Source organism: Coregonus lavaretus (genome assembly GCF_964263955.1).
Source record: "Coregonus lavaretus genome assembly, contig: HAP1_SCAFFOLD_1162, whole genome shotgun sequence".
NCBI classification, from domain to species: domain Eukaryota; kingdom Metazoa; phylum Chordata; class Actinopteri; order Salmoniformes; family Salmonidae; genus Coregonus; species Coregonus lavaretus.
The window spans coordinates 97677-125621 of record NW_028158779.1 but is presented as its reverse complement, the minus strand read 5'-3'; the positions used below and the strand labels follow the sequence as shown (position 1 = coordinate 125621).

Sequence of the window (27945 nt, the reverse complement as noted above, 5' to 3'; positions counted from 1 at the left end):
TGCGCATGGGGGGCACGTGGGTCTTTTCTCGAACAGCTGTGGGGTTCGAAGTTCCACTCTCCAAAACGTGTCAGTCACAGGCAGACGGTCATAGTTTGATGTAAGTTGAATGCATGTCTATTTTTCAATTCAGCCAATTATTTCTGAATTTGGTATTTTAGAGTTAGATCGATGCAACCCCTATTGCTAAACTGAGCTAGCTAACGTTAATGTTTCACCACAGATATAACCATATATATCCGGCGTCACCAAAAAACGTTTCCGTCAGCAAAAGGATATGTACAATTTCTAGGATTCTCTTCATTTACCAGACAAGGTGAAATGTGGCACTGGCTAACAAATAAATGTCCGAATCCAACTTTTGTCCAAACAACACCAAATTATTGTGAAGTTAGACAGCGGGCTGCCATTAGACCACGCACTTCATGCGAGACTTAGTTCCTACCACTCTTACACAGCAGGAATATGGAGCGGTTTGGACAAAAGTTGGATTCAAATCTATATTTGATAGCGAGGGACACATTTCACTTTACGTCTGGTAAGTGGAGTTCTTAGAGATGATACATATGCTTTTGTTGACAGGAAAGCCGGCTATTTTGTGGTAGGGTTATTTTCAGTCGCCACCCACCAGCTCAGGGAGTCCAACCAAGGCTACATTCGTAAATTCACTCTGGCTATCTACTCCGATTTCAGAGCACTCTCGTCTGAGTGTGCCAGAGCGCAGAATAATTGATGCATTTACGAACACGCAACACCCGTTGAATATGACCGGTGTCAGTAAACGTCTACAAAAAACGTAATTCAGTTGTTGCCAGCAGCACAGTTACAGCAACCAACGCTCTAGATAACATGAAAACAGCCTAACCATCTCTGCTAGGGCGAGTAAAATGGTCAGAGTGAGGTATAATCTAATTTGTGTCTGGAAGTAGCTAGCCAACTTTAGCCAGTTAGCTTGGGTGCTTGACTGCCGTTGTGAGGTCAGAGCGCTCGGATCAACCCTACTCCTCTACCAGAGTGTCCAGTGTGCGCTCTGAACGCTCCAAGAGCTAAACGCGCTGAATTTACGAACAGACAATCTGACAAAGCTCTGAATTTACGACGCCCGGAGCGCATTCTGGCACTCCAGAGTGAATTTACGAACACACCCCAATACAGACTCCCGATGTTGTGTCCCAAAGCTAGCTAGTCCCGTCATTAACTGTCATTTCAAACATAAATGAATAGAACAACATTTAAATGCTGACCAAGTGTCAAAGTAGAGTAGAGGCTGTGAAGGCATGTAAGTAACAAGAATGTCCCTAGTCCCAGCCAGAACTGTCTTGGCCAGAACCACAACATTTTGAAAATTGGAGAATGTCATGCAAAGTCACTGGCTTCCATCAAAACAACCCCATCATTGTCCCAAACCATTATAATCTATCAAGTGACTGATCTGTTCAGATATCAGTCAGACACATTTTACTGTAAGTGCACCCTTCATTATATATGTGAATATCAGTCCCAAAAGAAAACCATGCAGTGCACTGCTGGCATCAGTTATTGCCATATCAGCATATTCATTTAATAACCTCTAAAAGTCTAAGCTGTTGTACTAAGCAAACAACGGAATTGTTTTAAGATGGTCATACTATGGATCATTCAGCTATTTGATTTATAATTTTAGTATCCTGTTAGGTATCAGAAAAAAATATTTGTAAATGATTTGATAAAATATTGAATTTGGACTTTACTACTATAGCCCATAGCATCCACACATTGAATAACACATTCATAAATGTAAGAAAATACAGTAAAACATTTCATCATAAGGAATAAGGTTTTGAAATGTGTGTCCTATATCTTGGAGATATAAGAAAGATCAGAAAATATTGTAGTTTTTTTGGACACATAACCCCTTATTTCTGTTGGCACAAAACTACCTCCATACTTCCATTTGTTTGTATGGGTTACCTTCAGATGAGTCCGGTGACACAGAGAACACCATGGTGTTTGTGAGAGTCTCCCCTTTCCATAGAGTGGTCATAATAGTTTGTAGGCCAAACTGTTCATGCCAAACACTGCTGTAGCTCGGCCACCTTCCACCATAGATGCTGAAGGCCGACATAGGCGGATGTGGTGGATTGAGACGCAGCCCATGCTAGAAACCTGACATCTCTAGCTTAAACTGACAGACTTTGATGTGGCTTTTTCTTATGTTACTTAGATTGATAGACTCTTACGGATTTGAAGTGCCAAAAACACTTTGGGCAAGCACTGTAAACAATAAACATATTGTTTGCATTATTGCTAAAAAAATCCTACTCCCATTCAGTAAGGGACGGGTTATACTAGGGCTATTGGGCTGGACGACCAACTGGTGCTGAGACTGACTCCTTTGACCGCATCCATGTATTTCAACACCAATGCCTACTGAGTGATGACATTATGACGGCAAGAAAGCCAGCCAGCGAGAGAGTGATGGAAAGGCCAAAGCCGCAGTTTAAAGCTGTTCCTAATATCTGTCCCTTATAAGAAAAAGCCTTGGTCCCTTTTAAAGTGTTCAGATCTATGCTGGCCTGCTGTGGCCCACACTGTTCTCATTGCCTCGCAAGCAGCCTGGTGTTTCATCTCATCTACACACACACACCCCTCACAGTGGAGACTAAGGGTGCGTTCGTAAATTCACTCTGGATGCTCTGCCCTGAAATGTGAGCGCTCTGGTTCGAGCGTCTAGAGCGCTTGATAATGAGGAATTTACGAACGGACAATCTGACAACGCTCTGAATTTACAAACGCCCAGAGCGCACTCTGAACACTCTCTGCCACTCCAGAGTGAATTTACGAACGCACTCTTAAGTGACCCTGGTACACTAGATCATGCCTAGATCCTCTATCTGTTTTTCTTCCTCCACCACCAGCTGTTTCCCTTTAGTTAACACTATCAACGTTTCGTCCTACTGTGGCAGACTGGGAACGGCTGGTGGTGAGGGAAGAAAAACAGATAGAGAATCTAGGCTTACTTCTACTACCACACAACGCCTTGGTGCTTCTGTTGTCGCTGTTCCCCAAAGAGAGATGAAAGGGTACACATACTTTTGAGGTCTCTTGCTTTTTATGCTTTTCTCACTATCACCCAACTGGGAAAACGGAGCTAGATCCTACTTGTACTAGGCCTATCACCCAACTGGGAAAACGGAGCTAGTTCCTACTTGTACTAGGCCTATCACCTAACTGGGAAAATGGAGCTAGCTCCTACTTGTACTAGGCCTATCACCCAACTGGGAAAACAGAGCTATCTCCTACTTGTACTAGGCCTATCACCCAACTGGGAAAACGGAGCTAGCTCCTACTTGTACTAGGCCTATCACCCAACTGGGAAAACGGAGCTATCTCCTACTTGTACTAGGCCTATCACCCAACTGGGAAAACGGAGCTAGCTCCTACTTGTACTAGGCCTATCACCCAACTGGGAATAGTGGGTGGTGGTAGTGCAGGAAAACTGAGCTATGTCCTACTCGTACAAGGCCTATCACCCATTGCCTGGGTTGTTCCTCGAAGATGGTCCTGTGTCTGTTGTGTTGTCACTGTCCCCCTAAATGAGGTGAAAAGAAAAACAGACTTTAGGGATGAATCAAACATTTATTTAGCATGTCGTCTCTTATACCTTCCCATAGAGAATTGGAACAAGGTACGGTTCAACATCAGACTAGGCTATATTATATTGGCCACCAGCTTAGCAATAAGTTATTCATCATTATGTATTTTCTGATGTAAGGAAGCATTTCACTGTTAGTCTACACCTGTTGTTTACAAAGCATGTGACAAATAACATTTGATTTGATATTAATAGGACACCAGTCATATAGTAAATGCCGAAGGGAAGGGGATATGAATTGACAGCTGCTATCTGTCTGTCACCTGAGTACCAATCTCCCCTAGTCCTCTTTAGTTTCACTCTACATCCCACCCTCCCAATAGTAGGCTATTACTGGTACTGATACTATTACTGATACTATTACTGGTAGTGATACTATTACTGATACTATTACTGGTAGTGATACTATTACTGGTAGTGATACTATTACTGGTACTGATACTATTACTGGTACTGATACTATTACTGATACTATTACTGGTAGTGATACTATTACTGGTAGTGATACTATTACTGGTACTGATACTATTACTGGTAGGGATGCTATTAATGGTAGTGATACTATTACTGGTACTGATACTATTACTGGTACTGATAATATTACTGGTAGTGATACTGGTACTGATACTATTACTGGTAGTGATACTATTACTGGTGGTGATACTATTACTGGTGGTGATACTATTACTGGTACTGATACTATTACTGGTAGTGATACTATTACTGGTACTGATACTATTACTGGTAAGGATGCTATTACTGGTACTGGTAGTGATACTATTACTGGTAGTGATACTATTACTGGTAGTGATACTATAACTGGTGGTGATACTATAACTGGTGGTGATACTATTACTGGTACTGATACTATTACTGGTACTGATACTATTACTGGTGGTGATACTATTACTGGTGGTGATACTATTACTGGTAGTGATACTATTACTGGTGGTGATACTATTACTGGTACGGATACTATTACTGGTAAGGATGCTATTACTGGTACTGGTAGTGATACTATTACTGGTAGTGATACTATTACTGGTGGTGATACTATTACTGGTACTGATACTATTACTGCTACTGGTACTATTACTGGTAGTGATACTATTACTGGTAGTGATACTATTACTGGTGGTGATACTATTACTGGTAGTGATACTATTACTGGTAGTGATACTATTACTGGTGGTGATACTATTACTGGTACTGATACTATTACTGGTAAGGATGCTATTACTGGTACTGGTAGTGGTACTATTACTGGTAGTGGTACTATTACTGGTAGTGATACTATTACTGGTAGTGATACTATTACTGGTGGTGATACTATTACTGGTGGTGATACTATTACTGGTAGTGATACTATTACTGGTACTGATACTATTACTGGTAGTGATACTATTACTGGTACTGATACTATTACTGCTACTGGTACTATTACTGGTAGTGATACTATTACTGGTACTGATACTATTACTGGTAGTGGTACTACGTTAGCTGATTTTCCATGGCAACAAGGAAAACACAAAGCAGACTAAACTCTGTGGTCCTACTGAATGTCAAATATTGTGTGCTATAGCCTGGAAAATAAACATGTGATTCTGGGTGACAACTTAAAGCTGCTTGTTTCCAACATTAGGACTATTTTCCTCAGGAAATTCAATCCGCTTCATGTTCTGTTTCTTTGCCATGATACCTCTGAGTATCGCGATACTGGTGTCGTGACAACCGTAGGTAGTGGAGTGTTCAATGTTTCAGGTGCAGAGTAGAAGTGGTTTTGGAACCAGGCCTATACAGGCTTCTATAGACTTTGAGTTGGAAGTGATGATTGTTATGTTTTATCCTCTCAACCAATGTGCCCGCGAGCAGCTCACCTCGGACTGCCGCGCAGAAGAAATACGAGCCCACGCAGAGAAGCACGAGGTTGAACTTCACTCAACTTTCTACAGTTTTCCCCTTTAGTTAACACTATCAACATTTCGTTCTACTGTGGCAATTGTGATCGAATCAACGCAATATTAGTCACTTTCAATGTAATATACCGAAACAAAGCGAACTATGCAAGATTTGGTATGCAAAACGAACTGTGCAAGAGATTTTCTTGTCGGCTGAGCGCATTGGAGTAGGATTCTATTGCATTGACAGGCACGACTCAGGCCCGTATTCTACACAGACCGGTGCACCATAACCAATCAGAGCTGCAGTAGGCCTATATGCAAATAGCCATTGCCATATATGGATCTGTGCCATTCACTTTGAACTGGACTGTGTTTAGGCTACAGTATGAGTGGTTGGGAGGTCAAAGTGAGAGCTGCATGTAGCCACTTGTGCACATTTGTTCATATCCTTTGCTAGTTAGTGAGTTATTAGCCCAGTTATAGATCATTTCTAGTCAACAATGGGGGAGTGATTGCTTCCTACAAGAGCACAAAACATCTTTGAAAAGCGATTCAGGTAAAGAGCTTTTTTATGTCTTAAAGGGGAAGTGTTGTATTTTGAGACAGTCTAGAATAAACTAAGTAGCCAATAGGCAGAGGGTAGCATAATTTGTCTGATTCTCTGTAACTAAGGTTTGGGAATAATAATGCATTTTATTTTGTATAGTGGTTTCTTGCGTCAAACAACATTTTCAGTCACCTCAAGCTCTCAACGCAGTTTTATTTCTTAGAGGCTACCTTATGAATTGTATGATAACATCCAGAGCCAGTTATGATCAACTCCTCTATTAAGCTATCAGCTCTGCAGTGTTGTCCAATGTCAATCTAGCGATACTGATCCCTGGGGGACTCCTTGTTTCAGGCAGCCTGCCTGGAGGCCCGTCCTGTGGTCTGGGCTGCTGTCAGAGGTGGCTCGGCAAGGCCCCACAGCCCCAGCCCCTGGGCTCATTTTCAGGAGTTATGCAAATTAAAACAGCCCTATTGTGGTGCTCGTAAATTCTTCCACCACAGGGCCCAGTTAAATCGATTCCGAGCCTTCAAGCAAACAAACTTCTTTGATCCCCTATATTATCAACTCCAGCTCTTTTTGTGTTTCTAATTTCCTCATCCCTGATATTTTTTGTTTTCATCTCACTCCATCTGTTGTTTCCCAGCACCACCCTGTACTAAGCCTATGTGTACAACGTTTTCTTCTCCTCCCTTTTCGCCTGAGCCCTTGTAGAATTCCCCCTCTCTTTTTATTTCCTTTGTCAACGGGAGAGGATTGCCAAAGCCTGTACATGTCCAAGGCACATTTCACATTACAAGAAAAGCCCTAACTGTCGTCCAGCTGCGTTTTGGTTGAGTGGCACAAGGCTGTCGTTTGATCCCTTTTTGAACTCTAAAAGTAGCCCTAAAACCAAACACACACATCGCCGATGATGTCTGTAATGTGATTTGCCCATTTGTGCCTATAAAGGAAGAAAAAAACGGAGCAAACACCAAAAAGAGATAAAAAACAACAACAACAGGTTATTTCATTTAATGTCATATGGTTTGGCTTTTTTGCCGTGTCATTGAAGAATTCGGTTTGACCAAGTTGACCTGGAGTTTGTCAATACATTTATTTGGTTTACAGACTCGGCGCTGAGAAGAAACAGCAACCTCCTTCCGAATCCCCAGAGAGAGGGAATGATAGAGGGAGGGGGGTGAAAAGAAGGGATGAGCTAATTTATCGACTCATTTTCATCACCTAACCAAACCTACATGTACATAGTACTTCAATCAATCAATCACCTAAACAAACCTACATGTACATAGTACTTCAATCAATCAATCACCTAACCAAACCTACATAGTACCTCAATCAATCAATCACCTAAACAAACCTACATCTACATAGTACTTCAATCAATCAATCACCTAACCAAACCTACATAGTACCTCAATCAATCAATCACCTAACCAAACCTACATAGTACTTCAATCAATCAATCACCTAACCAAACCTACATAGTACTTCAATCAATCAATCAATCACCTAACCAAACCTACATGTACAGTGAGGGAAAAAAGTATTTGATCCCCTGCTGATTTTGTACGTTTGCCCACTGACAAAGAAATGATCAGTCTATAATTTTAATGGTAGTTTTATTTGAACAGTGAGAGACAGAATAACAACAACAAAAATCCAGAAAAACGCATGTCAAAAATGTTATAAATTGATTTGCATTTTAATGAGGGAAATAAGTATTTGACCCCTCTGCAAAACATGACATGAGGTCAGACGTTTCTTGTAGTTGGCCACCAGGTTTGCACACATCTCAGGAGGGATTTTGTCCCACTCCTCTTTGCAGATCTTCTCCAAGTCATTAAGGTTTCGAGGCTGACGTTTGGCAACTCGAACCTTCAGCTCCCTCCACAGATTTTCTATGGGATTAAGGTCTGGAGACTGGCTAGGCCACTTCAGGACCTTAATGTGCTTCTTCTTGAGCCACTCCTTTGCTGCCTTGGCCGTGTGTTTTGGGTCATTGTCATGCTGGAATACCCATCCACGACCCATTTTCAATGCCCTGGCTGAGGGAAGGAGGTTCTCACCCAAGATTTGACGGTACTTGGCCCCGTCCATCGTCCCTTTGATGCGGTGAAGTTGTCCTGTCCCCTTAGCAGAAAAACACCCCCAAAGCATAATGTTTCCACCTCCATGTTTGATGGTGTTTTTGGGGTCATAGGCAGCATTCCTCCTCCTCCAAACACGGCGAGTTGAGTTGATGCCAAAGAGCTCCATTTTGGTCTCATCTGACCACAACACTTTCAACCAGTTCTCCTCTAAATCATTCAGATGTTCATTGGCAAACTTCAGATGGGCATGTATATGTGCTTTCTTGAGCAGGGGGACCTTGCGGGCACTGCAGGATTTCAGTCCTTCACGGCGTAGTGTGTTACCAATTGTTTTCTTGGTGACTATGGTCCCAGCTGCCTTGAGATCATTGACAAGATCCTCCCGTGTAGTTCTGGGCTGATTCCTCACCGTTCTCATGATCATTGCAACTCCACGAGGTGATCTTGCATGGAGCCCCAGGCCGAGGGAGATTGACAGTTCTTTTGTGTTTCTTCCATTTGCGAATAATCACACCAACTGTTGTCACCTTCTCACCAAGCTGCTTGGCGATGGTCTTGTAGCCCATTCCAGCCTTGTGTAGGTCTACAATCTTGTCCCTGACATCCTTGGAGAGCTCTTTGGTCTTGGCCATGGTGGAGAGTTTGGAATCTGATTGATTGATTGCTTCTGTGGACAGGTGTCTTTTATACAGGTAACAAGCTGAGATTAGGAGCACTCCCTTTAAGAGTGTGCTCCTAATCTCAGCTCATTACCTGGGAGCCAGAAATCTTTCTGATTGAGAGGGGGTCAAATACTTATTTCCCTCATTAAAATGCAAATCAATTTATAACATTTTTGACATGCGTTTTTCTGGATTTTGTTGATGTTATTCTGTCTCTCACTGTTCAAATAAACCTACCATTAAAATTATAGACTGATCATTTCTTTGTCAGTGGGCAAACGTACAAAACCAGCAGGGGATCAAATACTTTTTTCCCTCACTGTACATAGTACTTCAATCAATCAATCACCTAACCAAACCTACATGTACATAGTACTTCAATCAATCAATCACCTAACCAAACCTACATGTACATAGTACTTCAATCAATCAATCACCTAACCAAACCTACATGTACATAGTACTTCAATCAATCAATCACCTAACCAAACCTACATGTACATAGTACTTCAATCAATCACCTAACCAAACCTACATGTACATAGTACTTCAATCAATCAATCACCTAACCAAACCTACATGTACATAGTACTTCAATCAATCAATCACCTAACCAAACCTACATGTACATAGTACTTCAATCAATCAATCACCTAACCAAACCTACATGTACATAGTACTTCAATCAATCAATCACCTAACCAAACCTACATGTACATAGTACTTCAATCACCTAACCAAACCTACATGTACATAGTATTTCAATCACCTAACCAAACCTACATGTACATAGTACTTCAATCACCTAACCAAACCTACATGTACATAGTACTTCAATCAAACAATCACCTAACCAAACCTACATGTACATAGTACTTCAATCAATCACCTAATCAAACCTACATAGTACTTCAATCAATCAATCACCAAACCAAACCTACATGTACTTAGTACTTCAATCAATCAATCACCTAACCAAACCTACATGTACATTTTACCTCAATAAATCACCCCAACTACCACGTACCCCAGTGCACTGACACAGTACTGGTACTCCTTGTGTGTGTGTATATATAGCCTCGTTATTGTGTTACTACTTTATTTTTATCCATTAGCAAATTTTCTTACTTTTTAACTGCATTGTTGGGAAAGGGCTCATATATAATCATTTCACAGTAAAGTCTACACTTGTTGTATTCGGCGCATGCACGCAAATTAGATTTGATTATCTCTGCATTGCTGGTGGAAGGAAGCCAGCCTCTTGAATAGGCCAGGCAGATGTCCCATATGGGCTATTATTATGAGCTAACATGCCTGTGTGCTGTAGCAGCAACCTGGGATTCTCTTGTGGTTGTCTTGTCTTTGGGATGCTTCCAACTTCCCAGGTTCCCTGATGTTATGAGGCCATATATTACATGATAACATCCCTCATGTTTTAAATGTCTGTGCTTTACTGTAGCACAGAAATATAATTCTTAGAACAGACTTTTCCATTTAAGTGATGGTGGACCGCCACAATTCTATTTCTCATTCTCTATTTGTCATTGTGTTTTGTTTTAGGGTTGCTTTCCCAAATTCCAGAATGTCTCTGTTTCAAGTGTGTCTTGTACAGTAAATACCTGGGGTTCTTTCTCACTGTTAGGTTTTGTTTTCTGGTTCCAGGTTCCTAGTAACACGCTCCCTGTCCCTGGTCAAGATGTCGGGTCACACTCCGTCCATAACGAGGCTGGAACAGCGGGCAGCCGAGGCCGATCACATCATAGACTACCTCAAACAGCAGGTCCAGCTGCTCAAGGAGAAAGCCAGTAAGAGACGCCGAAAGCACGCACACACACACACACACACACACACAAAGACACATGCAAACATAGAGATGCATGCGCACACTCAATCTCAAGCAGAGTATGGGGTCAAATGTATTCCTCAAGCATTCTCAAATGGTTGAAATTCTTTCTAAAAAAGCCTTTAATTGAATGAGTTTGACCTCAACTCTACATGAGTGCACATTCTCAGGGTGAAGTAGCCTAGCTGGAGAACCGGTTTAAAGCCAAAGTTGGGGAGGGAAAGAGGCTGTAGGATAAAACTAGATGATGCATGTTAGTCCCTATAAAAGTCTGATAGGAGCTTGTCTGTCTGAACATAGAGGTGCAAGCCACCGTCAGAGAAGAGAAGAAACTGATGGTGGAGAACACCAAGTTGAAGAGGGACATCGAGCAACTGAAGCAAACACTGCTGGAGAAGGAGAAGAACAGAGGAGGTACGTAGTTTGTTGGTGACAGTGTTCCATCTCTGTCACATCCTGTTTAACTTCTGCTAAGACCTCCTCGGAGATGAAATACTGACGTTGTTCAGACTGCGATTGAGAATAACTGTCTTTTTCCTGAGGGGAACTTCATTCTTCAAAGAACAGACGCCATTCCTTTGGTACGGCCTTGATGTTGTCAACCACATAGCTATAGCAAGCTGTAGGGTAAAGTTCTCACACTTGAGTCGTTGATGGCGTCTGAGGCAACTCATTAGCGACACATTGTTTGTTTTGCTGTATTAGTAACAGTCCTAGATCTTAATAAAATGCCTTTCTCGTCTCATTCTAATATTACAACCAGACCTTTTTTAACTATCAAAGTTCAAACAAATAATTGAACTCAAGTGCCCAAGCATGCCCATCATTAGCGCCACTAGGCAACCCCCAACTGCCAAAGTCAAACGGCATGCCGTCTGCGTGACTGGCGGCGTGCTACAACCCTGTTGTTATATCGCGCCTCTGTCATGCATTAACATACAAGGGCAAACAGTCTCTGTGATCATTAACACGTCAATAATGGCTTCCAGAGAGGAGAACCAGGTGGTAAAAAACCAGAGGATTAGTATGAATAGGTAATGTAGCCCTCATCAAAAGGCTATCTTCTCTACATGTTATTTTTGGAGCGTTCGGGAATGTGTGCGAAAAGGACGGCAGGATTGTGTTTTAGGTTTTTCCACGTATCCAATTCCGATGTTTATTTTTGGTATGTGTTTCAATGGGGCTTTGTGACACTGTTAAAAAAAAGTTCAATCACAGTACAGATAAAGTGTGGAGCTTTTTTGAGGGATATTTCAGTCGGGCCTCATCCGTTTGTTATGGAGACTAACTGAAGTAAAGTGAAGACCTTCAGGGATACTGTCTGGGCATTTTGAGCAACAGAGAACAACAGCAGGAGAAACAACAGCATTTAAAAGGTTTATCGCCATGTTGTTTTAAAGGTAAACCTTTGGAGTTCTGAACCTCCGCTCTCAACATAGAATTAAAATGTGGGTAAAGTATGACTTTACGTCCAAACTTAAACCTGAAATGACGTTTAAAACTATATTTCCTTGTTTTCATGGACACTGTCATTTTCCCATGAAAACAAGCTTCAGGAGGCTGGTCTTTCCTCCCATTGGGTCTATAAATAAGGTTTTCTCTATCATTATGCAAAATTATGTTGCTGAAACTAATTAGGCAAAGTACATCTCAATGAATAGCCATCATATCCAACGATCCCTCGCCGTCATTCTCAATTCAAAGTTCCATCTGTCAGGTTAGATGGCTTTGTTATTCCCCTTTCACACTGTCGGACCCACCCAAGACGTACTGCGCTGGTTGGGATATTTTATTTTTCACATTGTTCTTTCCTGAACGATTCCAGCAACTGTGGTGGATGCATAGCCAGGCCAGCTCAGTACAGCTTGGCTCGGCTCTGTAGTGTGAAAAGGGTATTAGTGCCTCTGGGTTCAAAAGCAAAATAGCCAACCTGAAGATACAAGGTTTTCAAATATATTGTGTATTGGAACTTGGTGCAGTATCATACAGCCTATCTGAACGGTACTACAGAGGAGCGTTCAACTCCAGTTCTGCTGATTTTTATCCATCTCTTATAGTCAGCCTCTGATCTCCACCTTACAAACCAGTTCTCCTGGATTCTAATCAGTAGCATCAATAGCAGGGATCAAATAAAACCAGCAGTACTGCTGTAACTGGAGTTGAATATCCTCACTCATGGCTCAGTGGGTTAGTTAGAGCATGGTGCTGGCAACACCAGGGTTCTGGGTTCAATTCCCGCATGGGCCAGATATACTTAATTCATGTGTCACTGTCAACTTTAAGGCGACATTCTAATATCCGTACTAGCATACCACTTAGCATGTGTCCAATGTGTATGCTGGTGTGGTTATTAGAACAGAGCTTAAGGGCTCTATTAAATCTGCGTGGTGGAAATTCAGCTTTACAGCGTGATTGAAATTTAAAGGAAAGGTTCCTGTTTTAGCGGAGACTACATTCGTGGTAAACGCTGCTTATGTCGGCTCAATCGGAAATGACCTTTACATTTCTATCGCGAAATCTGTAACGCTTCATCTTTATAGATTGATCAGGTCTCTTTGGATAGAAGTGTTAAATGAATCTTCTCTCCGTTTTCCCCACTGCAGTGAGGGAGGTGTCCATGCCAACTGCAGGAGACTCGAGTGTCCAGTGTGCCTCCAAGCCCACACCTCCTCAGCCCTCATCCCCAGCAAGGTCCTCCACCTCCACTGCCGACCCCTCTCCCAAAAACAGCGAGGCCAAGAAGAAGAAACCAGAGAAAAAGGGTAAAGTGAAGAAAGAAGTGACTTGTTGTTGAAGTTGCAGGGCCCTTCCACATCTGTGATTCATACACTCATAATGGTCAAAACCCCTCAACGTTCCACCACCACTAAAGGCCCGGGGGTCTTAAAATATGCCATTTCATTTTTCGTTTCGTCAGCAAAATCGAAGTAGGCCTGAGCGCCTCTTCAGCGACAATTTGAGTTTTAAGTGCTCCATGATTTTGCTTTGGGATGTACTTCTCTGAAATTGCTTTCCATTTGGAACCACGAGCCCTTGTCTAAGATCCAGCATTTCCATCAATGCTTGGCTGGATACAGCGGTCTGTCTGTACTTTAATGGCCATTTGTGATTTCCCAGGCAGGTATTCTCCATCTGAATCTCTAATATCTGGCGATGATGGATGAAAGGCACAAGGGGAATCTGCATATATAGGGGATCCGTTTCAAACTTTGGCCTAACATTTCAGTTTCCAACATTAGACAGGCTTTTTCCCGAAACAAATTCACTTTCTCCGAAACCTTTCGGTGATTTATCTTGAAGTAGATGTTTAACCTTGATTCATTTTAAAAAATGAAAACATTTACATGTTTCGGTGATGAGAGAAGAGTCTTAGCAGAAGTGTCAACGCGTAATGAGAGACAGGCAGAATTCCGGTTTGGATGTTTATGTTGTGTCGACGCCATTCATCTTGAGGCTTTGCACAACCTCCCCAGAGCTAAACCAGAGATGCTCTAATGCAGTGTAATATAACATGCTGTTCATTTCCTCAGTATCAAATTAGATCTAAAAACTCGTATTCCAGCGAAACTATTGAAATTCAGCGGTGTAGGGTTGTATTCTTTTGAACTTTTTTTTGTTTATTATTAAAATTATATTCGATATACAATAAATCAGTCAAAGCCTCGTTCCACTCAGACGTCAAACCCATCTGGACTAATTAACTTCCACGGCAACAAATTGGGAATAATCTTCCCCAGATTATTTACAAGGTTATAATTCAGAGAAGATGAGGAAGAGAATGCTTTGCGACGTAGAACTGAACCAGTTTGTATCTGACTTTTCTGACAGCCAGATGTCAATGGAAAACGGAGAGCAGTAAATATCTGATACTGTTTGGGTTTTTATCTCCGATTTGCTTTGTTTTAGTAGGTGTGGATATCCTCGTTTCCACATAAAGGCTTTGATGTGTCTGTGTTCCCACCTCATCTAAACAATCATCGCCTGGCAATCAAATAAATCAGCCGGCCCATGGTGTGGTACACTGCTGCTCAGGGGCCAGGGCGGATGACGTCACACATCCAATACACTGTTTTCGTAACAGTGCAGATGTTGACAGGGGCGTTAAGTAGGTAGCCCAGAGGTTAGAGAGGCGGACCAGTAGGTTGCTGGTTCGAATCCTGGGCTGGCAATATGGGAGATGAGCTGGCAACTGGAAGGTTCTCACCATCTAGAAAAAAAGGAGACGAGACTAGGAGACGAGACTAGGAGACGAGACTAGGAGACGAGACCACTTTATACTATCCACTGCATATCATTGGAAGCGTCTGGCACACTACAGCACCCTTGTATCCGTGCAAAGCCTGTCTGGGCCTATGTTTTAACAGTGGGTATTGATATTGGTATTTACTTTAAGTCTCCTCAGAAGTCTGTTGAGTTGTGGAAAAGTAAATGTACTATTTTTGAAAGCCTGCGGTGATCACAGTAAAAAATGCCACGCTGGGGCTCCAGAGTCGCCGGGCAGATTTGTTTTCACTTTGGGGTAAATTGGATCAGAACAGTCAAGATGGCTGAATCACTCAGCATAGTTTCCAGACAGACTAGGTTCAAATGGGTCCTAATGAGTCTCCAGGGAACACTACCATAGCAGTGGGCTGAACATAATCTCCAATAAGCCTTGCATTAGATGCCTGGAGACAATATATTCTCTGGTGGACCTTTAATGTAATAAAGGCAGGGAGTCAGTATGCCATCCCTGAACTCAGTCCAGGATACTATACCTGCTGTGGCAGAGCCTGTATTGTAGTCCCGTGTAGCTCAGTTTGTAGAGAATGGTACTTGCAATGCCAGGGTTGTGGGTTCGTTTCCCACGGGGGGGCAGTATGAAGAAAAAAAATGTATGCACTCACTAACTGTAAGTCGCTCTGGATAAGAGCATCTGCTAAAATGTAAATGTGTTAAGTAATATATATACCATTAAACAGACGCCTTTATCCAAAGAGACTTAGTCATGCTTGCATACATATTACGTATTGGGTGGCCCCGGGAATCAAACCCACTATCCTGGCGTTGCAAGCACCATGCTCTACCAACTGAGCTACAGAGGACCACAGCTTTGTCAAGTGCTACTTTACATGTCAGTCAGGCAAACTCACTCTTATCCAAAATGACTTAACTGCAAGTTCGTATTGGGTGGGTGTGTGACTCTGTCTGTCTCTCTGTGTGTGTGGTCTCTGTGCTGGTTTAACCCTTTCCTCTCTGTGTGTGTGGTCTCTGTGCTGGTTTAACCCTTTCCTCTCTGTGTGTGTGGTCTCTGTGCTGGTTTAACCCTTTCCTCTCTGTGTGTGTGGTCTCTGTGCTGGTTTAACCCTTTCCTCTCTGTGTGTCCTATCACAGAGAAGGGAGAGAAGAAGCCCGCGGCCCCCCAGGAGGAGGCTAAGGTGGACGTGTCGCGTCTGGACATGAGGGTGGGACGCATCATCACGGCCGAGAAGCACCCGGACGCCGACTCACTCTACGTGGAGCAGGTGGACGTGGGGGAGGCCGCCCCCAGGACGGTGGTCAGCGGGCTGGTCAAGCACATACCCATAGATCAGGTACTGGAATGCACAGCCTAGTAATAACACAGCCTAGTACGAACACAGCCTAAAACCGGCTACAGGCCAACCAAATGTCAGATCAGCTCTGAAAAATCAGATCAGCTCTGAATAAGATCTGATGTGAAAAGATCTGATCTGATTGGTCAAAGGACCAATTAGTGGAAAAAAAGATCAGAATTGGGCTGCCTGTCTAAATGCAGCCAAAGAGCCTCATCATGTCAAGTATTCACGCAAGGCCTGTGTCAGTCAGATACAACATCAGGTAGTTACCAGACAACTCATCGGGTAGTTACCAGACAACTCATCGGGTAGTTACCAGACAACTCATCGGGTAGTTACCAGACAACTCATCGGGTAGTTACCAGACAACTCATCGGGTAGTTACCAGACAACTCATCGGGTAGTTACCAGACAACTCATCGGGTAGTTACCAGACAACTCATCGGGTAGTTACCAGACAACTCATCGGGTAGTTACCAGACAACTCATCGGGTAGTTACCAGACAACTCATCGGGTAGTTACCAGACAACTCATCGGGTAGTTACCAGACAACTCATCGGGTAGTTACCAGACAACTCATCGGGTAGTTACCAGACAACTCATCGGGTAGTTACCAGGCAACTCATCGGGTAGTTACCAGACAACTCATCGGGGAGTTACCAGACAACTCATCGGGGAGTTACCAGACAACTCATCGGGTAGTTACCAGACAACTCATCGGGTAGTTACCAGACAACTCATCGGGTAGTTACCAGACAACTCATCGGGTAGTTACCAGACAACTCATCGGGTAGTTACCAGACAACTCATCGGGTAGTTACCAGACAAATGCCCTTTTGGAACGTTTTATGTGTCTGGAACACAGTCTGCCCACAGACAATACAAAGGAAGACTGTTACTGAACTAAACAGGTAGTGGGAGTTTAGCGGTCGTTCAGGGAGACTTGGGCAGGCAGACCTAGTACACTACAAAGCTCTCTACATGCTTTTGGTAGTCAAATAACATTGGTTTTAAAGATTGCTGTTATAACACTGCTAATAAATTTTTTTGCCTTATTTTCAATAGAACAAATTCAGCTGTTTTTGTTGTACACACGGGTGCTATAATTCTGGCTAGCCAGGGTCATGTTCTGTGTTTAATAGCCCATGTAAAGGGACTACACCGGTGTAGTCTGTGTCTGGGGTTCACGTGACGCTTTTTAATGGCTACGACGTAGGTTTCTGCACACACAGACTTGGTTTTCATTTAGTTATTGCCCCGGAATATTTGCCCCCCACGATTTGTCTCCGAGACGCAAAAGTAATTTGTATGCAGTCTTATTCACCTAGCAAAAGTCCCCAGTTTCTCTGTGCAATCAAAACGCTCTTCTCTGTTTGCCTCTTTTGATTCATCTCCAAAGCATGGGGAGCCTTTGTACATCCTACTTTATATAGACAATGTATATTCCCTATAAATGAAAGCATATGCTCGTTGGAGTCTTTGTACCCAAACACAGTCGGAGTCAAAATATATCTATGGTTCTATGAGAAGACTAATTGGGAATTACATTTTTCATTAGATTTTTATATAAATGTATTGAAATACTTGTAGTTACGTAGCTATTGGCTACATTACTAAGCTAGGGCCTACATTTGTTTGACAATTCTTTTTATTGCATCTTAATGTACGTTCTGTAGTGGCTGAAGTGTGTTGAATTGTGAAGTGTTTCTTCACCACCGAAATAACCTTTTTCACTGAGACATTTGTCATAAGCCATAGTCAATTACAGAGACTCAAAGACAATCCAAGCACACGTCACTGTAATGACTAGATTTTGTTTTGTCATTTAAAGAGAGAATGCCTTCTTCCTTCACACCAGGGCTAGACGAGCAGCCTTCTTCCTTCACACCAGGGCTAGACGAGCAGCCTTCTTCCTTCACACCAGGGCTAGACGAGCAGCCTTCTTCCTTCCACACCAGGGCTAGACGAGCAGCCTTCTTCCTTCACACCAGGGCTAGACGAGCAGCCTTCTTCCTTCCACACCAGGGCTAGACGAGCAGCCTTCTTCCTTCCACACCAGGGCTAGACGAGCAGCCTTCTTCCTTCACACCAGGGCTAGACGAGCAGCCTTCTTCCTTCACACCAGGGCTAGACGAGCAGCCTTCTTCCTTCACACCAGGGCTAGACGAGCAGCCTTCTTCCTTCCACACCAGGGCTAGACGAGCAGCCTTCTTCCTTCCACACCAGGGCTAGACGAGCAGCCTTCTTCCTTCCACACCAGGGCTAGACGAGCAGCCTTCTTCCTTCCACACCAGGGCTAGACGAGCAGCCTTCTTCCTTCCACACCAGGGCTAGACGAGCAGCCTTCTTCCTTCCACACCAGGGCTAGACAATAATTATTTGGACAAGAAGAAACCACAGTTTTCCTTTCTCGTCAAGTCATTCATTCTGTCAGAGTCAACATGGCGACGGCCCGTGCATACAAGACATTGAGCCTTCCCTGTTTCAAGGAACATACTGGAGTTTGAAGAACGACATGAGGAATAAAAAGCCAAACCCTTTCATTGGCAGCAATATAGAGGGCCCATTGCAGCATGTTGACTTGAGTGCCCTGGCATGTTTGTCCTTTGTACGTTGGCCGGAATAAGGAAACTTTGGAAACCCAAATCCTAGCGTGTTTGGATTGTGTTCAGTTGTAACCCTCAACATTAAAGTGATTTCAGGCCTCATTGCCATTACATGAAATTGAATGTCAACCCCACACACATACACACACACACACAACTTGACTTCTGTAGTCCGCACATCTGACCGATTACTTAACTGACAAGACGTCACACACCCAACACACACACACACACACCCTTTCCCCGTTAAGCAAATGGCGCTTGAGTAAGAAAAGCTGCCGCAAGAAGGCTGTCAAAACAATATGTCACACTAACGGGAATGTATGCAGATTTATGTAAACATTGAACTTTTTTAAAGGATGTTTCCAAAGTGAAGACATCATTATTTTCCTAGTTGTGACACGCACTATGACTTTGTACACTGGATCCTCGCCGTCCTCTTCTCTTTTGATGGAAATGGCTTCTGGCCTTCTCAGAGTTTTGGTCAACCTCTGAGGTCACTCCAGAGACATGAAAGAATAATGTTTTTTTCTCTCGCTCTCCTTGGTTTATGAAATAAGGCACACCATACACACAAGCCATATGCCGCCAGAGGCAGTCATTTTACATGACAAGATTGGACATGGTAGAATTGTGTGAATATGATTCTGAAAACCTCAGTACTGCAAAGCGGTCGAGAGTGGAGACCACACAAGTTGGTGTTTTCTTTTCTCCATTTTATCAATCAATCAACCAATCAATCAAGTCATAAAGTAGGCCATTCATTCTGAAGACAGCAGTGTAACCCTGTGTGGTTTGTACAGAATCAGAGTAGTGCTCCCTACTCTCTCTACTAGTAAAATATGTATTCTTTATTTTAATACTTTTTCCTACAAAAGAAGGTTGAAGATATATGTATTTAATATCTCTGTATCTCAGTATAGTTTTAAACCTTTGCCCTGTTTCATCGCCCTCCAGATGCAGAATCGCATGGCGGTGCTGCTGTGCAACCTGAAGCCAGCTAAGATGAGAGGCGTGCTGTCCCAGGCCATGGTGATGTGTGCCAGCTCCCCAGACAAGGTGGAGATTCTAGACCCTCCCAGCGGTGCCGTGCCCGGAGACAGAGTCATCTTCCAGGGCTTCCCAGGTACCGTAACACCGCTGACCATCTGGGCATGTATCCACAGAGTCTGAGTAGGAGTGCTGATCTAGGATCAGTTTGCCTTTTAGATAATAATGAATAAGATTGTATGGACAGATCCTAGATCAGGATTCCTACTCTGAGACGCTTGGTGGATATGCGCCCTGACCTCTAGGGTCTACTTCACCATTAGCCTGGTTAAACCAGACTGAATGCTGCACTCAATGGGGAGCACAGTGTTCAGTATGGTTTATCCAGGCTACTTCTATACCCTCTACAGCTCAACCTGCTTGTGACTAAGCTAGTACGCTGTGAAAGTAACCAGGAAGTGACTGCCCCCACAGCCTTTTTGTAGTTATCTTTTATGATCTTCAATGCGCAAAAACGTAGCGCAATGGTCTTCAAGCACAAAAACGTCATAAAGGGCATCTGGTAGAAGTACATTCGTCCACAAACCCGTATTTTATATCCATCTTAAATGATTGCGTTTTCATGAATTTGATGATAAAATCACAAAGCCAATTCAAAAAAGCATGGGAAACAAAACGAAAGTAAAGCGGAAGTAGCCGTCACTTTCACAGGGTATTCTAACCTCGATAACACTTCACATATATCTTTATAAAGGGGGGTTGTCAAGGGTTTATACACTGAACAAAAATATAAATGCAACGTGTAAAGTGTTGGTTTCAGGAGCTGAAATAAAAGATCCCAGAAATGTTCCATACGCACAAAAAGCTTATTTCTCTCCAATGTTGTGCACACATTTGTTTACATCCCTGTTAGTGAGCATTTCTCCTTTGCCAAGATAATCCATCCACCTGACAGGTGTGGCATATCAAGAAGCTGATTAAACAGCATGATCATTACACAGGTACACCTTGTGCTAGGGACAATAAATGGCCACTTTAAAATGTGCAGTTTTGTCACACAACACAATGCCACAGATGTCTCAAGTTTTGAGGGAGCGTGCAATTGGCATGCTGACTGCAGGAATGTCCACTAGAGCTGTTGCCAGATAATTGAATGTTCATTTCTCTACCATAAGCCGCCTCCAACGTCATTTTAGAGTACTTGGCAGTACGTCCAACCGGCCTCACAACCGCAGACCAGGTGTAACCACGCCAGCCCAGGACCTCCACATCTTGCTTCTTCACCTGCGGGATCGTCTGAGACCAGCCACCCGGACAGCTGATGAACTGAGGAGTATTTATGTCTGTAATAAAGCCCTTTTGTGGGGAAAAACTCATTCTGATTGGCAAACGTGGATCTTGAATCTAATGGCGGTAGAATAGTGGAAGACTGGACTATTGTCCAAAGGAATGGAAAAAGGAGCAAGGTTATTTTGGAAAACAAAATGTTGAGTTCTGATAATGTGCCCTCTTAAATGGTAGGAGTACGGTTTGTAGAAGAGGAGCGGATGACCCAAATACCAAACTTGAATCCGTTTGAGATATCTAAACTGGTGGAAAAAAGTATTCGGCAGTGGTGTAAAGGAGTTAAGTAAAAATACTTTAAAAGTATTTAAAGCATTTAGGTCGTTTTTTGGGGTATCAGTACTTGGCTTTACTATTTATAATTTTGACAATATTTACTTTTACTTCACAACATTCCTAAAGAAAATAATGCACTTTTTATTCCATACATTTTCCCTGACACCCAAAAGTACTCTTTACATTTTGGGTGGGCCTGGCTCCCAAGTGGCTGCGCCCCTACCCAGTCATGTGAAATCCATAAATTAGGGCCTAATGGATTTATTTCAATTGATTGATGACCTTTATATGAACTGGAACTAGGTAAAATTTTTGAAATTGTTGCATGGTACGTTTTATATTTTTGTTCAGTATAAGTAGTTTGTAGACCATTTATTGATTAGTTCATCTAGTTGGTTCAAATCCTGGCCATATCATGTGGGTAACTGAATTAAATGTGGTAAAATAGTTGAAGGCTTGATGTTTGCCATTCCACTGGCTAAACTTTAAAGTAGGATACAATGAGTCTGGTACGATGACAGAACACTGCATTCATTTTAGCTGCATCTGGTGGAATGGGACACAGGGTCTGCATCCCAAAACATTGCACTTAGGCAAATGTAGTGCACTATGTAGGGAATAGGGTGCCATTTGGGACACATCCAGGGATTCCTTCTGTAAACTCAAGTCATGAATTATTTATGACCAAAAAGCCACTTCAGATGACCCAACACTAAAGAACATCAATAGATTCCAACCAAGGGGAAAAGGACTGAATGCATTGCCCTGAACAAAACAACAGGGTTTCCTTATTGCCTTTACATCGGTAGGTGAAATGAAGCGTGAACAACCAACTGTCCTCTTGCCAAGGGCAACAAAGGCTTTTATTTTCATTTCTTTGAAGAGAGGAATCACAAAGCCTTCTCAAGACCTCACAGAGTTTTCCTATTGCAGCGCTCGCTCCTCTGTTCTCTTTAGTGATGGGCGCTAAATGGCCTGTGACTGTTAACAGAATAGACAAACTAATCAACTCCCTCTGACAAGAAGTGTAAGTCCAGTCCTCTTTTCCCACAATCAAGCGTAGGGAGGTTAGGAGATGGGAGAGTTTGAAAGGCCCCAAATAATTCTTTGTAGCTGTCTATTTACCACCACAAACCGATGCTGGTACTAAGACCGCACTCAATGAACTGTATACAGCAATAAGCAAACAGGAAAACGCTCATCCAGAGGCGGCACTCCTAGTGGCCGGGGACTTTAATGCTAATATAACAATAATTGGCAAATCTGACCATAATTCTATCCTCCTGATTCCTGCTTACAAGCAAAAACTAAAGCAGGAAGCACCAGTGACTCGGTCAATAAAAAAGTGGTCAGATGAAGCAGATGCTAAGCTACATGACTGTTTTGCTAGCACAGACTGAAATATGTTCCGGGATTCTTCCAATGGCATTGAGGAGTACACCACATCAGTCACTGGCTTCATCAATAAGTGCATCAATGACGTCGTCCCCACAGTGACTGTACGTACATACCCCAACCAGAAGCCATGGATTACAGGCAATATCCGCACTGAGCTAAAGGGTAGAGCTGCCGCTTTCAAGGAGAGGGACTCTAACCCGGAAGCTTATAAGAAATCTTGCTATGCCCTCCGACGAACCATCAAACAGGCAAAGCGTCAATACAGGACTAAGATAGAATCGCACTACACCGGCTCGTCTACACATCCGACGCTCGTCGGATGTGGCAGGGCTTGCAAACTATTACAGACTACAAAGGGAAGCACAGCCGCGAGCTGCCCAGTGACAAGAGCCTACCAGACGAGCTAAATTACTTCTATGCTCGCTTCGAGGCAAGTAACACTGAAACATGCATGAGAGCATCAGCTGTTCCGGACGACTGTGTGATCACGCTCTCCGTAGCCGATGTGAGTAAGACCTTTAAACAGGTCAACATTCACAAGGCTGCAGGGCCAGACGGATTACCAGGACGTGTACTCCGAGCATGCGCTGACCAACTGGCAAGTTTCTTCACTGACATTTTCAACCTCTCCCTGTCTAAGTCTCTAATACCAACATGTTTCAAGCAGACCACCATAGTCCCTGTGCCCAAGAACACTAAGGTAACATGCCTAAATGACTACCGACCCGTAGCACTCACGTCTGTAGCCATGAAGTGCTTTGAAAGGCTAGACATGGCTCACATCATCACCATTATCCCAGAAACCCTAGACCCACTCCAATTTCCATACCGCTCCAACAGATCCACAGATGATGGATCTCTATTGCGCTCCACACTGCCCTTTCAAACCTGGACAAAAGGAACACCTATGTGAGAATGCTATTCATTGACTACAGCTCAGCATTCAACACCATAATGCCCTCAAAGCTCATCACTAAGCTAAGGACCCTGGGACTAAACACCTCCCTCTGCAACTGGATCCTAGACTTCCTGACGGGCCGCCCCAGGTGGTAAGGGTAGGTAACAACACATCCGCCACGCTGATCCTCAACACGGGGATTCCCTCAGGGGTGCGTGCTCAGTCCCCTCCTGTACTCCCTGTTCACTCATGACTGCATCGCCAGGCACGACTCCAACACCATCATTAAGTTTGCAGATGACACAACAGTGGTAGGCCTGATCACCGACAACGACGAGACAGCCTATAGGGAGGAGGTCAGAGACCTGGCCGTGTGGTGCCAGGACAAAAACCTCTCCCTCAATGTGATCAAGACAAAGGAGATGATTGTGGACTACAGGAAAAAGAAGAGGACCGAGCACGCCCCCATTCTCATCGACGGGGCTGTAGTGGAGCAGGTTGAGAGCTTCAAGTTCCTTGGTGTCCACATCACCAACAAACTAACATGGTCCAAGCACACCAAGACCGTCACGACAAAACCTATTCCCCCTAAGGAGATTGTGATTTGAAATGCCTTGTTCAAAGGACTGGTTTGATTCAGATGTAGAGAATTAGAGCTCTTTATACCAAATCATCCAACGGAACACAACCTATGGAATTTATAGTCTTTAACAGAGTGACTATACACTATCCCAGTGCCTTTTAACCATACTCCATGTTCAATGTCATGCCTGGGAAATGCACAGAAACCCAAACTAGAGGAATGCCTGCCTGAACGTCATAAAATGTTCAACCTCATGCCTCGCCCGACGTTGAAGGGAGAAACCCATCACCACCACCATCAATATGACTGATTTTAGAGTTGTTCTTGTCAGGAGTTAATTTAAAAATATGGTGGTTGGGCTGGCAAAACAAAATGTTTTGGGGGGGGAGGAGGAGAGGAGTTGTGAGTCATGCGGTTGTTTGTAGGGAACAATAACTGAACTGGGAGTTTCCCTGAGATAGAGAAGGAGAGAGAGGCTGTGGAGATGGAAAGGGAGGATTGGGAAACATGACGAGGGAGTGTCCATCACACAGACACCCTGACAGGACTGGAGCCCGCTGACATCAGCCTGGGCCATCCTTTCATCTCCTCCTCCTTTCTCTTCTCCTTCCCCCTCCTCTCCCCTCTCCTCATAGCCGCCTTTCCTCAAGCTGTTTGTTTTAACCATCTGGGCCTGTATCCACAGTCTGAATAGGAGTGCCTTTAAAGATAATAATGAATAAGAGTGTATGGACAGATCCTAGATCAGCACTCCTTCTCTGAGACGACGCTTGGTGGATATGCGCCCTGACCTCTAGGGTCTACTTCACCATTAGCCTGGTTAAACCAGACTGAATGCTGCACTCAATGGGATCACAGTGTTCAGTATGGTTTATCCAGGCTACTTCTATACCCTCTACAGCTCAACCTGCTTGTGACTAAGCTAGTACGCTGTGAAAGTAACCAGGAAGTGTCTGCCCCCACAGCCTTGTAGCTTTTCTTTTCTGTTTTATGATCATCAATGTGCGAAAACGTAGCGCAATGGTGTTCATAATGGCACTTCCTCAATGGTGTTCATAATGGCACTTCCTCAATGGTGTTCATAATGGCACTTCCTCAATGGTGTTCATAATGGCACTTCCTCAATGGTGTTCATAATGGCACTTCCTCAATGGTGTTCATAATGGCACTTCCTCAATGGTGTTCATAATGGCACTTCCTCAATGGTGTTCATAATGGCACTTCCTCAAGCTGTTTGTTTAACGAGGGTTCCCCTCGGCCAAAACGCCTTATTTTACGACTCTACGCACGTCAATTAGAGCCACATTCAGGCTGGCATCACAGAGAAGGACCACAGGATGGAAGAGAGGAGAGGAGGATCATGGAAGGATGAGGGGCAGGGTTGCTAAGGCGGTCTCGTCGGTTTCTAGCTGTTCTGTACACAACTCTGGGTCGTTAAACAACACAGCCGCGGCGGTGATGGCAAACGCTTTTCCAAACAGGATGTTGTTTACAGTGAGGGATAAAGGATGATGGACTTGGGTTTAGTTTCATTCCCTCTCTTATTTTGATGTCAGCTTTGGTCCCTCAGAATAAGGCTTCCACATCATAGAATGTCCAACCTCATGCCTCACCCGACATTGAAGGGGGAAACCCACCACCACCATCAATGTGACTGGGAGAGCGAGGGAGAGAGAGAGAGAGTCCATCACACAGATGCCCCGTCAGGACTGGAGCCCGCTGACATCAGCCTGGGTTCTCCTTTCATCTCCTCTCCCCTCTCACCGGCCCCTCCTCAAGCTGTTTGTTTAACGAGCGATCCCACTAGGGCTTTGGCGGTCATTCAATTCCCACCGGCCAAAAAAACGTATTTTACGACTCTACGCACACAGAGAACGACCACGGGATGGAAGAGAGGCGAGGAGGATGGAGGGATGCGGAGGAGGAGAGGGGCGGGGCGGGGTTGCTAAGGCGGTCTCGTCGGTTTCTAGCTATTCTGTACACACCTCCTGGGTCGTTAAAAAACATAGCCGTGATGGTGAACGCTTTTCCAAACAGGATGTTGTTTACAGCGAGGGGTAAAGGATGATGAACTTCTATTTTACTTTTTGACATTCCCTCGCTCTTATTTTGATGTCAGCTTTGGTCCCCCAGGATTCCATATTTTTCTTCATATTTTAGGGAGTGCAACCCTACTTTTTAGTGACATTCCGGTGCTAGCTAGTAGCACCAAGTCAGTCAGTAAGTGAGTCCAGCATTGGTCTTGGTGTGGATAGATGACAGTAATTACTCACACATTCACCAGCCCTAATAAGCACCCGTGTTCCTGTTCAAACTGTAGAGGGTGCAACTGAGGAAAATTAAACATTTTGTTTTTCTTCACACGTCTTTCAGGATGTTTGTGATGATGAGTAGGAAAAGTTTACACCCCAACAGAAGCACGTTATGAATCCAATGCGGAGAGCCAGTTATGAATCCATACAGATGCCAAGTAATATCTAAACACTGCCAACAACACAATGCTGAGGTTATGAAGAACTCCCTAACTCCATTAGTTGCCGACAAACATGGAGGTTGTAGACGTTTTGAATTAGAGCTAAAAGAGTAATAGCTTCTGTAAAACCTCTGGCTTCATTTTTTTTTTTTTTATGTGTCAAAATCGACACTTACACCAAGGAAGTACTCCCTGCAGCACAAACCAATCGTCTATCACAAGGCTACAGAAAAGCAAGCAAGGCAGACAAGGTGTTGCCATTGGAGTCATCATCTACTGGGGTTCCCCCTAGAGGCGTCATGCCATCGAAACTAAGGAGGAACGTTCCCCCTCAATTTTATTCATAAAAATATACAAGCGATGCACAATGAGATATTCAATATGGCCCCCTCAAAAAATCTAGTGCATAACACGAGTGTATTGCTCCATACAAGGTATGTAAGTCATAACTATCGGAGCTGTCATCTAGTTTCTCTCCTATGTTTCCAGGTGAGCCAGACAAGGAGCTGAACCCCAAGAAGAAGGTGTGGGAGGCGGTGCAGCCGGACCTGGAGACAGACGGCCAGTGTGTGGCCACCTACAAGGGAGCCCCCTTCCAGATCGCCGGCAAGGGAGTGTGCAAAGCCCAGACCATGAGCAACAGCTGCATCAAATAAAGGAAGACGAATGCAGATGACGGAGCCGTAGAACTAGAATTGTGGGAATGGGAAAAGTGGGAATGACCGTTCCAGACATTCTATTTCTATAGGTGGAACTAGCGAAGGTCCTTGTTCAGCCTGTGGAACTGATAAATACTCATCCATGACGGTGATAGTGATGATGTCGACGGAGGAAAAGGAAATGTTTTGAAGATGTTCAATAAAAAGGTTATCAGTTGGTCTTAAAATCGTTGCAATTGATTTCTTGTTTGGTTCTTCTTTATAAAGAAGCTGATAGGAGTGTGTTTACATCCTATAAAGCCTTTATAATATTCTATAGCATTCTTAAATCATCCTGCAAATCACTTTTGTGATTTATTAGTTTGATTAGTACTTTGATTTAGAAAAGTGTCCATTTAATCTATTCTCTGGTTCGTTATGAGCCGAAGGAGAGAAATTGGGGTGTCATTCTACAAAGCCGA

General features: G+C 43.6%; 1 protein-coding gene across 1 annotated transcript; it reads left to right on the top strand.

Moving 5' to 3' along the window:
* The first annotated feature begins 32 nt into the window (after positions 1-32).
* On the top strand, positions 33-27711 carry aimp1a (aminoacyl tRNA synthetase complex interacting multifunctional protein 1a). Its single transcript, XM_084197828.1, has 7 exons — positions 33-100; positions 10500-10642; positions 10981-11094; positions 13284-13442; positions 16054-16253; positions 19821-19989; positions 27315-27711. Coding segments are annotated over exons 1-7 (954 nt in total). The 5' UTR covers positions 33-98; the 3' UTR covers positions 27482-27711.
* The last annotated feature ends 234 nt before the right edge of the window (positions 27712-27945 follow it).

What these genes read in the sequence shown, in the direction of transcription:
- aimp1a (XM_084197828.1), top strand. An exon ending in GAAGGAGAAGAACAGAGGAG is followed by an intron (nt 11,095 to 13,283) that starts GTACGTAGTTTG and finishes TCCCCACTGCAG; the next exon opens with TGAGGGAGGTGTCCATGCCA. An exon ending in GAAGAAACCAGAGAAAAAGG is followed by an intron (nt 13,443 to 16,053) that starts GTAAAGTGAAGA and finishes GTCCTATCACAG; the next exon opens with AGAAGGGAGAGAAGAAGCCC.